The sequence below is a fragment of the Miscanthus floridulus genome, chromosome 6, assembly GCF_019320115.1.
Source record: "Miscanthus floridulus cultivar M001 chromosome 6, ASM1932011v1, whole genome shotgun sequence".
Lineage (NCBI taxonomy): Eukaryota > Viridiplantae > Streptophyta > Magnoliopsida > Poales > Poaceae > Miscanthus > Miscanthus floridulus.
The window spans coordinates 107,844,652-107,858,903 of record NC_089585.1 but is presented as its reverse complement, the minus strand read 5'-3'; the positions used below and the strand labels follow the sequence as shown (position 1 = coordinate 107,858,903).

The window sequence follows — 14,252 nt, the reverse complement described above, 5'->3', positions numbered from 1 at the left end:
CGCGGCCCACCCTGCCTCAGCTCGCCATCGCGGAAGACACGTCCAAGCACGCTGTCCGCTTGCGGCTTCTCCAACCAAAGCCGCGCAGCCAAATCAGAAGGGTAGCGGAGGACGGGGACGACGCCATGAGCCGCGCGCTCCTCTGTCACGTCCTCCACCGCCCGCCGCACTTCGCGTACACCTGGTACGCTCTGCTCAAACCCTGACCCTTTTTATTACTCGCCGTTGATGCTGCAACTTCTGTTTTTTTTTCCGCCGTTTGGTGTCGTAGCTTAAGGAATGGCGTTGGTGCCCGAGGAGGAGTGCTCGCTTCTGGCATCCACCCACTCCGTCGTCTCAATTGCAGCGCGGTTGAAGCCGTTCCCGGCCCCACCGAGGAAGCGTCTGCTCCTCCGGCAAGGAAGTAAGTCCAGCGCCTCCCTGTCAGGGTGGTGTTCGACGTAATGCTTTGTTGCGTATTTTCGGGTTTGTGTGGCATTTTGGCTTTTAGCACGTCGCCTTTGGGAATCCCTCGTGGACCTGCATTTTAGTTTGGCTAATTCACGAGAGAGAGAGAGGAGATTTTACGAGAGAAAGGAGATTTTAATACAATGGTATAAGCCTCTGAGTTTGCTCAGATGTTGATGCGTTCGGGTATACCTTCATTGAATATATAAAGTTTGTGATGTTTTGGAATTCTGCAAATGACCAATGCTAGAATTGAATTGCTGTAGAATGCATTTTACTTGCTGCTTGCAGTCGTGGTTGAGGAAACTCTCTACACCATGGTTGCAATACAGCTCTTTTCTCCATATGCATTTACTAATGATCGTTTGGCCTTCCTTTTGCTTCAACGACATGTTTCGATTGACTGAAAGTTCAACAGAATAGAAGGGGACATGAGACAGAAAGTTTAGCACAATAGAAGGGGAAAAAATACAGGACTAAAATTTCCTTATATGTCACAGAAAGTTTCCATAGGGCCCGTTTGGATGGGGAGGATTTCTCTAGGAACTTTTAGTTATCCATAGACATCGTGCCTATTTCCGTGATGGCTCCTAGTTGTGTAATGAATAGACATGGTGCCTATTTCCATGATGGCTCATAGTTATGTAATGAATTGATGTTAAGGTTGTGATTTGGTTCTGATAAATCTATTTACCCTCTTTTCCCTAAATCGAACAGCTAGCTGTGTTCACTGTTGCAGGAAAAGAGTAGTTTCTGGTGTACAGCCAACAGGACTGGTTCACCTTGGAAATTATCTAGGGGCAATTAAGAATTGGGTTGCACTTCAGGTATTACATATGTTGCTTTGAAATTACAAGTTCCTTTGAATTGCACTGTATAGGCTATGCTTAAGTGGTAGAGAACTAAAAAGAACTTGAAAGGAATGAAAACAATCAGAAGTATTAATCAAGAAACAGTTTGTTCAGTACCAAGGCCTTTTCAGTTATGATATTGTTTCATCTATATTGAACTATATTCAAGAGGTAACTACAAAGTAGTGAACTTATCAGTGTTAATTCATCCCTTGTTCAGGGTAGTTTGCATTGTTATATCTTCTTATATGTCACTTCATTGCAGGATTTATACGAGACATTCTTTTTCATCGTGGATCTTCATGCAGTAAGTTCTTTCTTAGGATATGTCCATCTTACAACAGAAGCATAATAATTGTATTAGCTTAACAGCTTGATAAATTGGTATTCACATAATTGTTATCAATGAATTTTTCTACCCTGTTCTGGTGTCCTTAGACAAATTACAGCCTTCCTATTAACTTGCTTTCTTAAATATCTCTTTCACATATGCTGCATGATATTTGTGTAATACATGATATTCTTTCAACCTTATGATGTTAGCTAAGTGTTTTCCATGTTGTATATTCAAACTATGTTGTTACCTTGCAGGAGGATTGGAGGAATAAGGAGCTGCTTTTGTTCTTGTTCTATTTATTTCATAATTGATTTTTATAAAGATATTGCTGTCTATGGTTCATTTTGTTGCTCTTTTAAATTTGTTAGGTTATGTTTATCACTTTGTTCAAAATATTTGCAGATTACTTTACCATATGAGGCGCCACTGCTTTCCAAAGCAACAAGAAGCACTGCTGCAATATATCTGGCGTGTGGCGTCGACAGCTCCAAGGTCTGCCTCACTGTGTTTTGATTATTCTGTATGTGTATGCTTCTGTTGTTATGTATTATGACTCTGTGTGTTTTCAGGCTTCTATCTTTGTACAGTCTCATGTCCGTGCTCATGTTGAGTTGATGTGGCTATTGAGTTCTTCTACTCCTATTGGCTGGCTGAATAGAATGATCCAGTTCAAAGAGAAGTCTCGCAAGGCGGTGCGTCACTTGCTGTACGACAGCTTTCACCATCAAATTTTGTTTGAGAAATTAAACATGTTATGAGAAGGGACAAGGAATATAGATGTCTCTTTCATTGTCAACATCTTATTTTTTGTGATTCAAACACCTGATGAAATAATGAACGATATGCAACTATTCTTGCAGTTCAAAATGCTCTCCAATAACATGCACATGTCTACATCATACTAAGAACTGGGATAAAGTATTTCATCAAAACATTCCTTTTTGTAACTAGCAATTCCATGTGCTTATGGGCCACTACCATAGTCATGTTTGAGGATACATCAATTCCATGCTAGGGTTTGGCTTTCACATTTGATGGATTATTGAGTCAAAGGTGCAGATAAATGATCTTGCAATATCTTCCTTGTGTTTTAATACTTTTGGCCTAATAATCACTCTTCATTGTGGATTTCTGTTTGATCAACATGAGTGCTTAGTTCACACCATGTGATGTCTAATTTTATCATCAGATCACAACTGTGCCTTGTCACTTTATACAGCTTCAGTGCTGCTTTAAACTTTAAAGCTGTTAGTTCTAGCCCTACTATTTTACTGAAGCATTAATTCCATATGTAGTGATAAGGTGGAGTCAGATTCCATTCTTGCAAAATCCCTCAATGCCTTACATTATGGTGTTAAAGATATTTCAGATTTTATAAGGTTGACTATAATAGTACTGCTGATGCTTTTTTTATCAGGGTGACTGAAAATGTTGGGGTTGCACTTTTGACTTATCCTGTTCTAATGGCTTCTGACATCCTTTTGTACCAGGTGAATTATTAACAGCTCATTTAGGTAGCATGAATGCAACATTTCAATTCAGCTGTATTTATTCCCTTGTTTTTCTCACCTCAATATGAACAATGGCTTACTTGAATGATCGCAGTCCGATCTGGTACCTGTTGGTGAAGATCAAACACAACATTTGGAATTAACTCGTGAAATAGCTGAGCGTGTAAATAATCTTTATGGTGGAAGAAAGTGGAAGAAACTGGGAGGGTGAGATAAATTTTTTTGTCCCGCTTTTTGCAGTTCCAGTAGTAGTTTGTCTTTTCATGACAACTCATTTATATTTTTTGCTTGGCAGGAGAGGGGGTTTGCTATTTAAGGTGTGCAAAATGTCATGCATATACACAATTTCACATCCTTCTAAGTTATCTATGCTATACTTAGATTAGAGTACCTTCTGGTTTTATTGTTTAGGTTCCTGAAGCTCTTATTCCTCCAGCAGGGGCTCGTGTTATGTCCCTAACTGATGGTCTCTCCAAGGTGATTAACAATACTGCTAGATATGCATTTAATTTTTGAATTATGTTCTGAGCTGGTTCATATTTTTCTACTTACCTGATTACTGTGCTCTATACATGTACTGTGCTGACTTCTGTTTTGGTGACAGATGTCCAAGTCTGCTCCTTCAGATCAGTCTCGTATTAACCTTCTTGACCCAAAAGATGTAAGGATCTAAGGATAGTGATATGAATTGAATCCTCATGCCTCCATATTTTTATAACTTTAATAACATGTTCATATATTTCTATGATTGGATTTATTCATAAATAGCTGTCTTCTTTTTGGTAGGTGATCGCAAATAAAATCAAGCGCTGCAAAACTGACTCATTCCCAGGGTTTCTCTCCTCCTCTCTTCTCCGCCCTCTCTACCTCTCCTTTCATTGTTATGGAAACTCATTTCATTGAACTCATATATTACAGTATGGAGTTCGACAACCCAGAGAGGCCGGAATGCGGAAATCTTCTCTCTATATACCAGATTATCACTGGGAAGACTAAGGAGGTATCTAATTTTTGCATGCTGTAGTACACCTATACACAGGCTAAACATGAAGCAGAGTTGCCTATATATAGACGTTTCACCTATATCCAGTATAAATTTGTTATTTCAAGTTAGTTAAGATTGATATTTTTACTAATATTGTTTTTCAGGAAGTTGTTAGCGAGTGCCAACACATGAACTGGGGAACATTCAAGACTACTCTTACGGAAGCTCTAATTGATCATTTGCAGCCTATTCAGGTTCCATGACCCTTGATCTGTACAGTTTGATAATGTGCAACCCTTATGCTTACCCCTCCAATTGGACTGAACCATTGTATTTGACAAATTTAGCGATCAAGTTCTTTTTATTTGCATAATTAATCTCATACGAATCCTTTCTTTTAATTCTGTTTTTTTCACACATTTGTAGGTCCGTTACGAGGAGATAATGTCTGACCCAGCCTACTTGGATAATGTTCTTTTAGAAGGAGCAGGAAAAGCTGCTGAGATAGCGGACATCACCCTAAACAATGTTTACCAAGCCATGGGTTTCTTGCGTAGATAATATATGGGTCAAAACAATTGTTCGGGAGCTTTTACCGAATCTTTGGCTTCGAGCTTTGAGCCATGCTTCACATTAGGTGCTACTGTTTTTTTTGCAGACGGACCTGCTGCTTGTGCAGGGCCTTCATTTTACAAACTCCCTTTGAGTCGTCTCACGAGTTCCTTATCATTGATTCATCTGATAATTTTCTGTCTGCTGTTCCTTCAGATTCTGCTGGAGAAATATTCTAGTTTCTAGGTTTGAACAATTTTTATTTTGAGTTTCTTTACATATTGGAGTGAAGTAAACAAGAAACTGACCTACGAATGTTGTTTCACAGCTGACACCAATGTAGCGACAGCCGACAATCACCATTTATAACGCAAGAAAATTCCTTCCTTGGACCTGAGAAGAGTTTGGTTTTTTCCATCTTTGATCGGTCCTTCTAGATTTGAAATTACCTATTTGGTCTGAAATCTAACTTTCTTTTCGTATATGGCCCTTCCATAAAATTTGGTCACTTTCGGTGTTAAGTGGTGGATGAAATGACAGAACCCCTAAGCAAGATAGGTAAGTTCAGTTTTTAAGGGTTATTTTTAGACTATTTTCGCATAGTTTGAAGTCATCATAATTGTAGAAAATAAGGTACATTCTATCCAAAAGTAGTCTAAATAATCACCAAAATGAAATATATGAAAACTAAACTTACCTATTTCGCCCATGGGTAAAATTGATATTTCATCCTCTACTTAACACCGTTAATGGCCAAATTTGATGGAAAGGTCATAAAAGGAAGGAAAGTTGGATTTTAGGCCAATTGAGTAAGTTCAAATCTAAAAGGACCAAGGAAAGAAGTTGAAGTTTTTTAGGGCCAAGAAAGGAATTAGGAAAGTTGGATTTCAGGGCAATTAAGCAACTTCAAATCTAAAAGGACGAATGCAAGAAGTCGAACGTTTTTAGGGACAAGGAAGGAATTAGGAAAGTTGATTTTCAAGCCAAATAGGTAACTTCGAATCTAAAAGGGCTAAGGAAGCCGAATTTTTTTTGAGTAAGAAAGGAATTTTAGCACATAGAGCCACGAAAGCATTTTCCTTAAAAAGAAATTTACGGGTGGTAATCGCAAACTCGTCTTGAATTATTTGTAAATTACACACCCTACTCGTTAAACTTATTCTGAGTTAGACTTTAAATTGCATGCATCCTACTAGGACTATTGTCGGTGTTTTGAACAAACATCGGCTAGTAAATTTATAATTGTTGCGCGTTAGGCTCGGATGGTATACTAAAGGACACAAGGTTTATACTGGCTTCGGGCAGAATGTCCCCATGTCCAGTCTGCTGCTGCTCATGTTATTAGTACCGGAAAAATGTTCGTAGTAGGGGGTACAAACAGTCGAGAGAGTGACAGTTCCCAAGTCTCCGATGGAAGGGTCGAAAGGACGCCAAGAGCTCGGTTGCTAGCTTGACTGCGTGTTGTGTGTCCTAAACGATCCGTCAAAAGTCGGTCCCTTAAGTGGGGTGCCCTGTCCTCCCTTTTATAGACCAAGGGGGAACAGGGGATACAGATGGGAGAAAGAGAAAAAAAACCAAAGGTAGAGAAGGTCCTTTGAGGGAGTCGGGTCTTCCTTTTTTCGTGTGCCTGCCCTGCTATCATGGTAGACCGTGTCAGAGATGGCGTGTTCGCTGATCCTTATAGGGCCGTGTCCTGGCTTCTGTCAGCAAGTGGGTGCGTCCCATCCTTCGCCGGCCGATGGTGCAGGCGTGTCAGAGGGCCAAGCTGCGACCCTTCGGGGAGTAGGCGGGGAAGTGACCCTACGTCCGTCACTGTAGATAATGTGAATTCTGTCTTGGATCGTAGTGGTTGTCGCATGCTTGTGTTAGTATCCACGTCCGAGGACTGATGGCGGCACCTACAACACCGTGGGATAAAAGTCGGCGCCTACAACACTGTTCGGGCACTGTTAGGTCGGAAAGGGCCCTCGACACTGCGGTTGACTCAAATGTCCTGTCGTACCCTGTGCTCGTCTTTATGAAGGATCAGGGTGCAGTCGTCGGGCGAGGCGGAGCTAGCCCTTAGTCGTCAGACGAGGCGGAGCCCGCCCTCGGGCGTCGGGCGAGGTGGAGTCTAGCCCTTAGCCGTCGGGCGAGGCGGAGCCCGCCCTTAGCCATCGGACGAGGCGCAGCCTAGCTCTCAGGGGTCAGGCGAGGCGGAGTCTAGCTCTTAGCCGTCGGGCGACGCGGAGTCCGCCCTTAGCCATCAGGCGAGGCGGAGCCTAGCCCTCGGGGGTCGGGCGAGGCGGAGCCCACCCCCGGACGCCGGGCGAGGCGGAGTCTAGCCCTCGGTGGTCGGGCAAGGCGGAACCAATCTTCCGTCGTTCGGACAAGAAGTGCGGTAGCGTTCTTGTCTGACCGGAAGTGTCAACGTTTAATGGTTATTAGTTCCACTTCATAGGGTATCCCGGTACTAGGTCCCCGACAACCATCTAAACTTATTTTGAGTAAACTTGTAACTATATCATAATATCAGCCCACCTCCTCCCTCACTTCGTGTCGGCCTCACCTAGTCGCGCTACATGTGTCTACCTCACCTATGCATTTGTGTTGTGTTGCATCGTGGTTGCCTTGTCACCACACGTGTCCCCACTATCGTGGCCGTCCTCGCTCTTGCTCATTTGTGTCCTCGCTTGTGTTCGATGAGTGGCCAATCAACTAAAATCAAGCCCCCACTATCGTGGCCCTCTTCACTCTTCCTTGTTTGTGTCGTGTTACACCGCTGTTGCCTTGTCGCCACACGATGTGTCATGGCCCTCCTCGCTTGTGCTTGGCGAGTGGGCAGTCAACGCTGTTGCTCGATTCGCTCCTACCCCACCTTAGCAGCACCAACCCCTGCCATCTCCTTGCATCACTTTCACTCCCCACCCTTCCAACCTTTCTTGCCTCCCGCCGCGATGAGCTCGCCTGCTGCCTGCATGGACGTGCACGGCTACACGACCATGGATGGGTGAGGCACCTCGGCAAGGACACAATATGGGGGCATGCATGCACGTTGCTGCGGCGTGGCGGTGCGACGTTGAGCCAGCGATGAAGCGTAAGGGCACGTTCGGTTCGCACGGGAGCGTGGACCAACCGCATGGGTGAGGTGTGCACGTGCAGCAGGGTACAATCGGAATAAGGATGAGAACCTGGACAAGTTTGGACAGCGAAATATGCAATTTACAAGTAACGAGATCATCAGATCAGAATAAGAACTCTGATAAATTTAAGTATTGGCAGTAAAATTTACAGTTTTTTTCCATATCACATCCACCGCAATACTGTATCAGTCCAGCTACTGGTTTCAAGAAGTTATAGCCAAGGGCCAAGGGCCATGTACCACCAGAAACGGGGTTATTGTAAAAAAAAAATATACTCAAGTTAGACCTCCACTTAAAACTAGCGCTGCCTGATTTATGACTCGAGAGACCCTGTAAATCTCATGCTGTACAGATTGCCAGGATTCAGAAGTATTTATTTTCTTCGCCCTCTGAATGGCGTCATCAACACCTGGATACACTTGAGCCCCGTAATCGTTGTGCAGTGAAGGTGCGTAAATCTGCGTGATTTCGTTTCGGTGAGTCTGGCAATAACATAAGCTGATGACAGTATTTTCTCAGAACCCACCAAAAGAACTTACCAGGTGTTTGTACCATGGCCGTCCAGACAGTCCTTCCCGGTCTGTGAATGCCCGCTCGGTCATCATCAGCCGGTCATTGATGTCTCTGACCTTCAAGGGACTGTTTCTCCATGGGGCCCAAATTTTCCATGTCTGTAGAGCCTATAATAAAAAAATAAAGTAAAAAGTTAAACAAAGTTGAAAACATGGATCAGGCAATAACACGCAGCAATCAGGAGAATGGATACCTTCAATTCAGAATCCACTTTCAGAACTGCCTTTCTGAACTCTTTGATTGACTTGTGCAGGGGTGATAAGCTGACAGACATTCCCAGTACTCTTCCACTTAAACCCAATGCTCCATTCTGATAACCAGGACCAACTGTCATGATTCTCTAAATTTGGACTTCTCATTGAAAGATAGAAAACGAGCAATTCTGAAACAGGTGGATCCATAATTTGTTTGAGAGCTCCGAAGGACAGGTTACCTCAAGCTCTGTAGCATAACTGCTGTAGTTGAAGGGTAGGATCTCCTCATCTGAGAGCCTAAGAGCAACAAGCCCCCACATGCTTGCAACTAGAAAGGAAACATAAAGTTAATTTTACATGTTGCCGATGGACTACCAAAATTTAGCATAATCCACTTTCACTGAAAGTACAGATGAAGGATCACAATCACAAAGGAAATTTCACCCCAACAATTTTATATGCATGTTTCATTCTACAAAGACAACGAAGCTTTTTTTAACATACTGTGGCTGTACGACAGAGCTAATAAGTAAACAAGATGTACTCCCTCCATCCTAAAAAGAATGCAATTCTCACTTATCGAGAAGTCAAACAATTTTAAGTCTAACCAAATCTATACAAAAAAAAGTTAATAACATTTACGATACCAAATAAATACCACTAGATTAGTTATGAAATATATTTTCATAATAAACCTATTTGGACACAAATATTTATACTATTTTCTATAAACTTTGTCAAACTTAAGAAAGTTTGACTCATCCCAAACTTAGAATTGCATTCTTTTTGAGACAGAGTACATTATAATCTGACCTAAAGTAGTGTTCTAGAGAAAACAGCATGCAGAAGTAAAAAAGTTCCAGTCTCCTCAAAATGAAAAATGGTTAGAAATGTATCACGTTTCTCCTTCCAGCAGCTAACAAAGCATGCAATGAAATATAGCATGTTAGTATGTAAACCCAAGGGTCAGACACATCCGTGACAAAGGTACAAATCCAAGTCATTATATGTAGGTTGGTGTAAACCTACCTGCAACATGCCTCTTGAACAAGGGATCTCCAAACTTTGCCATCCATATGAAGTCATCATACAAGCTATGATAGACTGCATAGTCTGCAAACAAACAGCACAAAATGGAAACAAAAATCGATAGAATTCCCTCTTTTGCATTGTTTCTCAATGAATTGGCTATGCTTCAGAATTATATTGTGAAAGGGAAGGTATCTAGTAAAAATAATATTTTATTTGATTAATCCAAAAAAATAAAATTTAAAGACGAATTTAAACAACAGTATAGCAGATCATTTCAAGGAAGGTTGTTAATGAAAGCAAGTATATATACAAGAAAGTAGAACAAACCTGACCCAATCGTCATGTCCACTGATGGAATACCAATGTGTTGAACAAATGCAGAATAATCCGATCCTCCACCTCCTAATCGTCCAATCTTAATGCATACATTTGTCAACAGAACTCTCATTAAATCATAAAAAATCTTAAACTTGCATCTAATGCAGCAAAAGCAACACATCCTGAACTTGGAACAAAGACGAAACAAAACTAGGTCTATGATTCCCTTTACATGCTAACCACTTGAAATACTGAAAGATGACAAGCTTGTGTCAAGAAAAAGGAATGGCTTTAGCTAACATTAACTACTTACCAAAGGAGAACTGTTAGAAGCCATCCACAAATCATAGAGACTCTGTGTCCCATTGTCTGGATTTTGGACCTTCCTCAATAACAATGAAAACAGAAAAAAATTAGAGAGACAGAATAATTGATTCGTATGGGAAGTCACCATTTGACTTTAGTCATAGTCAGCAGATGTTCATACTAACAGCAATTGTATATCCAAGAAAACCAATTACATCACAAATCAAACTGCTAATAGTCAATAATAAGCATTTTTTGTTCCTCTGATTGTACTATTTTTTTTGGAACTAATGTGATTGTACTAATTATTGGACTGTACCCTTTGCATAACTACAGTATCCATACAATTAAGCCACTTGTACAATTTCTGGTCACATAATGAGTTAAATTCTCTCTGTTAACTCCAAAATTCTGCTATAATTCTTTCAAATTGCTATACCTTCTTACTAGCTTCTTTAAGCAATTCATCAAGTTGAGGAGTTGCAGATGCGTAAAATCCATAACCATCCACCGCACAATCAACATTTAGGTATGCAACAGTTCTTGAAGTTAGCATTGCCCTGTTCTCCTCGACCCATTCAGTGGATCCTGTCTGCAATGTTCCCCAAAGAAAATTGTATCAAGAAGACATGTTATTCAAAAAAACAGGACATTATTATGAGCAATTGAGTCGAGAGAGAGACCAATCCATACTCTTCAGCATCCCAGTTGCACAAGATGATGGTCCGTCGAGGTCTCCAGCCCTTCTTTTGCAGCTCAGACAACCGTTGAGCCAGCTACATCTAATGGAAGTTAATAAACAAGAAGTCGAGGAAATCTTAATTAGAATATAAAATTGGGTGACCAGATATAGCATACCTCAAGCAGGGTTGCTGTCCCACTGTTCGGATCAACTGCCCCAAATGTCCATGCATCGCGATGATTTCCAAGGATTACATACCTGCATGTTTTACAAAGATAATTGCACAGAATTTGTGCAGTTTTTTTTTAACTTTCAAAGAACGAGATTGGTAAGCGATTAACTAGCTTGAAATACCATACAAGATCTGTGGTATATCTTTAACACTAAGTGGTTCATGGTGACTGTTTCATCACTAGCCACCCAAAGTTCAGTAAATGATGGTCACCACACGAAATATAACTCTGCCTTTATAGTATGATTACAGATACTTAGTGTGTGTCAGCACACTGTTTCAATGAAAAAGTGTGTCATACACTGTTGAAAGAAAAAGTGTCTCGTACACTTCAAATTTTACGAGTCACATTTACCTTCCATTCATAGCATTCAAGCTGACGCTTGAGGCCACAGACGGATTTGTACTATAGATGCTACAGTGTCCCTTTCCAAAATTGGAGTTTAGATGGGGCATTGGGGATAAGGTGATAGTGTTGGTTTGGGGATTTTGATCATACCGTTCAGGTTCTTCTCTCCCTTCAATCACCGAAATGACGTTCTGAATAGTAACCATCGTCTCATTCCCCTATACAAAGAAAACAACAAATATCAAAAGAAGATTTTCTCTGTCCTTTCCAAGTTTCCATCTCCAGCTCCTGTACAGCAAAAGAGCCACTTACTATGTAGGTCAGGTTGAGCACTGCCGGGCCGGGCCCAATCCTGTAAGCCGCCGCGCCATCGCCTCCTTGCCAATCCTTGGGCGCCACATCGCCGCCGATGAGCTGTAGTATGGTCTCCCCATCCTTCCAGGACACCGGCAGCGCCGGTATCCCCGGCATGTCATCGGAGCTCATCGCCTCCGCGATGCTCAGGCGCTCGCAGCCCTCCGCCGACGGCCACATCGGCGTCGTGGGGTCCCCGACCCCCTTGAACGTGCTACCCACCTGCACGCCTGTCGGCGGCATCCACGGTCCGTCCGGGAAGGCCTTCCCGGCCGCGTAGTCCTTCGCGTCGCTGTATATTACCGCCGCGGCGGCGCCGGCGTCGCGCGCGTTCCTGACGATATCGCCGCGGAACACTTTGCCGTAGCGCGCGACGGCGACCTTTCCTGTGACGTTGATGCCGCGGGCGGCGAGGTAAGCGTAGTCCTCTGCGCGGCCGTAGTTGGCGTAGACGGCCTCGGCGGCGACCGAGCCGGAGGCCGCGTAGGCGAGGAAGGTGGGGACGGCCTCGGCGGAGACCGCGTCGTAGGGGTCGCCTGCGTAGGTTTCCTGCTTCAAAGCGAAGAGCACCGTGTCGCGACCCGGCGTGGAGAGCGAGAGAGAGCGGTGCGCGGGGTAGGAGAGGAGCACGGAGTAGCTCGTGAGGCGGGTGGGGAAGGAGTGGGAGGAGAGCGTGGAGGCGACGTGCGCGGCGGCGAGGGCGTTGGCGCCCGTGCCCGCTAGGTGGGGGCGGATGGTGAGCGCGTGGAGGTGCGTGGCGGCGGTGTCGTTGGAGCCGAGGGAGAGGAGGAGGGACTGGTAGTAGGACGGCGCGGGCGCGAGGTGGAAGAGGAGGCGGTAGGAGGCCGCGAACGCCGCGGCGATGAGGAGCGGGAGCGGGCGGAGCCTCACGGCCGCGCGGCGCGGAGCAGGGGGCGGGAGGAGCGGGACCCGCGCCGCGGAGTCATGGACCCCGTCCTGGGGAGGAGGCATGGCGCCGCGTCGTCAGGGAGGGTGACTAGGCGGTGGCGTCGTGAGAATTGAGATGGTTAGCCGGCGGCGGTACGCGGCGGAGACGCTGCAGTTACACGAGAGAAGCGGAGGAGACGCCGAGTCTGGGAGGGTGTGTCTCCTCCGGCTGTGACTGGCGCAGGGTGTGTCGCTGACAGCTTGGGGCCGGCAGCGTTCGCGTATCGGATGTTTTCGCCTTTTTATTTTTAAAAATTTATATATTATATTTATTGTACAAAAAAAAAGGCGCGGGCCTAACCGAGTGGAAGTGGATGGGGACGTGGAGATTCGGACTGGGCCTTTTTAATCTCTTGACTTGACATAATGATTTATTTTGGAGGTGGGTTGGAGTTGGAGCGACGTAGACTGCTGGGAGGGAAAAAATATTGGGCAGGCTGATTTTCGCTTTCTTTTTCGACTTTCAGCCTGTTTTTTTAGTTAGTTTTTAAGTTGATAAATCTAATTGATGTTGATTTGGTGTGAGAGAAAAATATTATAATATAACTAATAAGTCCTAACTAAAATTAATGAGCTGTTGTTGCCTTCAACTCAAGAGCATCGAAGATGTGGTTGGGCTTGGGCCGAAGGCTTCCTTACATCAGCTTTCATGGCCTACTGCTCTGCAAAGAGTCTCCCCTGGAAAAAAAAACCAGCCTCACCTATAGAGGAGTTAAGGGAGAGAAAAGAAGGAGGCTTTTACATGTGTGCCGTTAAAAAAGTTCACAGACCATTAAAAAAGTTGACCGTACATATATGCCACCGTTCTGAACTTCTTCGCTCTCTAAGCCATTCCGTCCGTTTTTCTACTTAACGGTGTCAAACCGACAGGTGAAATGACCATTTTACCCACGGTGAGGTCTGTTTGTCAGCTACCCAAACTCTCTTTTTCTCTCTCTTTCTCTTGCGCCTCCATTCTGCGCTCCCCGTGCTCCTGCTCGTCGTCGCGACGCAAGCGGTGTGCTGCCGCTTCCCCTTCACAGTGGTGGAGCTCATCGTGCTCGCAGTCGTGGGCGTGCCCACCGCGCTGTGCCGCCGCGCGCTTCGCGCCCGGGCAAGGCGCAGGCGCGCCTCCGGCGCCGCCACGGCCAAGAAGAAGGAGATGGCGGGGATGGACACGGTGAGCAAAGGGGAGCTGCAGCAGCCGAGAGCGGAGCTCCCCCGCGCACACCGACACGAGCCCCGACGGCGACAGCGAGGGCCCCGGTGTGCAGGGAGGCGGCCTCGTCCCCAACGGCGGCGGCGAGAGCCAGGAGGAGGCACGCGTGGAGCTGCCGCAACGCGCGTGGAGGTGACGCGAGGAGGTGAGCTCCACCCCGCCCTGCCGACGTGGGCGTGGGTGCGGCTGTGGGGGAGCTCCGCCCCGGCCACCACGGGCCGGCGCGGGGCGAGCTCCGCCCCGACCAGCCACGGGCGCGCG

The 14,252-nt window shown here is 44.9% G+C and overlaps 1 protein-coding gene and 1 pseudogene across 1 annotated transcript; one reads left to right on the top strand and one right to left on the bottom strand.

Moving 5' to 3' along the window:
• The first annotated feature begins 1 nt into the window (after position 1).
• On the top strand, positions 2-4,841 carry LOC136456532 (tryptophan--tRNA ligase, chloroplastic/mitochondrial-like; annotated as a pseudogene).
• A 3,064-nt stretch (positions 4,842-7,905) lies between these two features.
• Positions 7,906-12,928, bottom strand: LOC136456529 (probable glutamate carboxypeptidase LAMP1). Its single transcript, XM_066456435.1, has 12 exons — positions 11,804-12,928; positions 11,642-11,709; positions 11,087-11,168; positions 10,912-11,004; positions 10,668-10,820; positions 10,236-10,304; positions 9,932-10,019; positions 9,602-9,685; positions 8,812-8,900; positions 8,572-8,688; positions 8,345-8,485; positions 7,906-8,263 (listed from the first exon to the last, which is right to left on the bottom strand). The coding sequence occupies exons 1-12, from the start codon at positions 12,815-12,817 to the stop codon at positions 8,081-8,083; spliced, it is 2,181 nt and encodes a 726-aa protein (XP_066312532.1). The 5' UTR covers positions 12,818-12,928; the 3' UTR covers positions 7,906-8,080.
• Between the last annotated feature and the right edge of the window lie 1,324 nt (positions 12,929-14,252).

Coding starts and splice junctions, on each gene's coding strand:
- LOC136456529 (XM_066456435.1), bottom strand. CDS start 12,817: ATGCCTCCTCCCCAGGACGGGGTCCATGACTCCGCGGCGCGGGTCCCG. Junction 10,305..10,667: donor TTAAAGAAGCTAGTAAGAAG/GTATAGCAATTT, acceptor TTATTGAGGAAG/GTCCAAAATCCAGACAATGG. Junction 8,901..9,601: donor GTTCAAGAGGCATGTTGCAG/GTAGGTTTACAC, acceptor TTTCCTTTCTAG/TTGCAAGCATGTGGGGGCTT.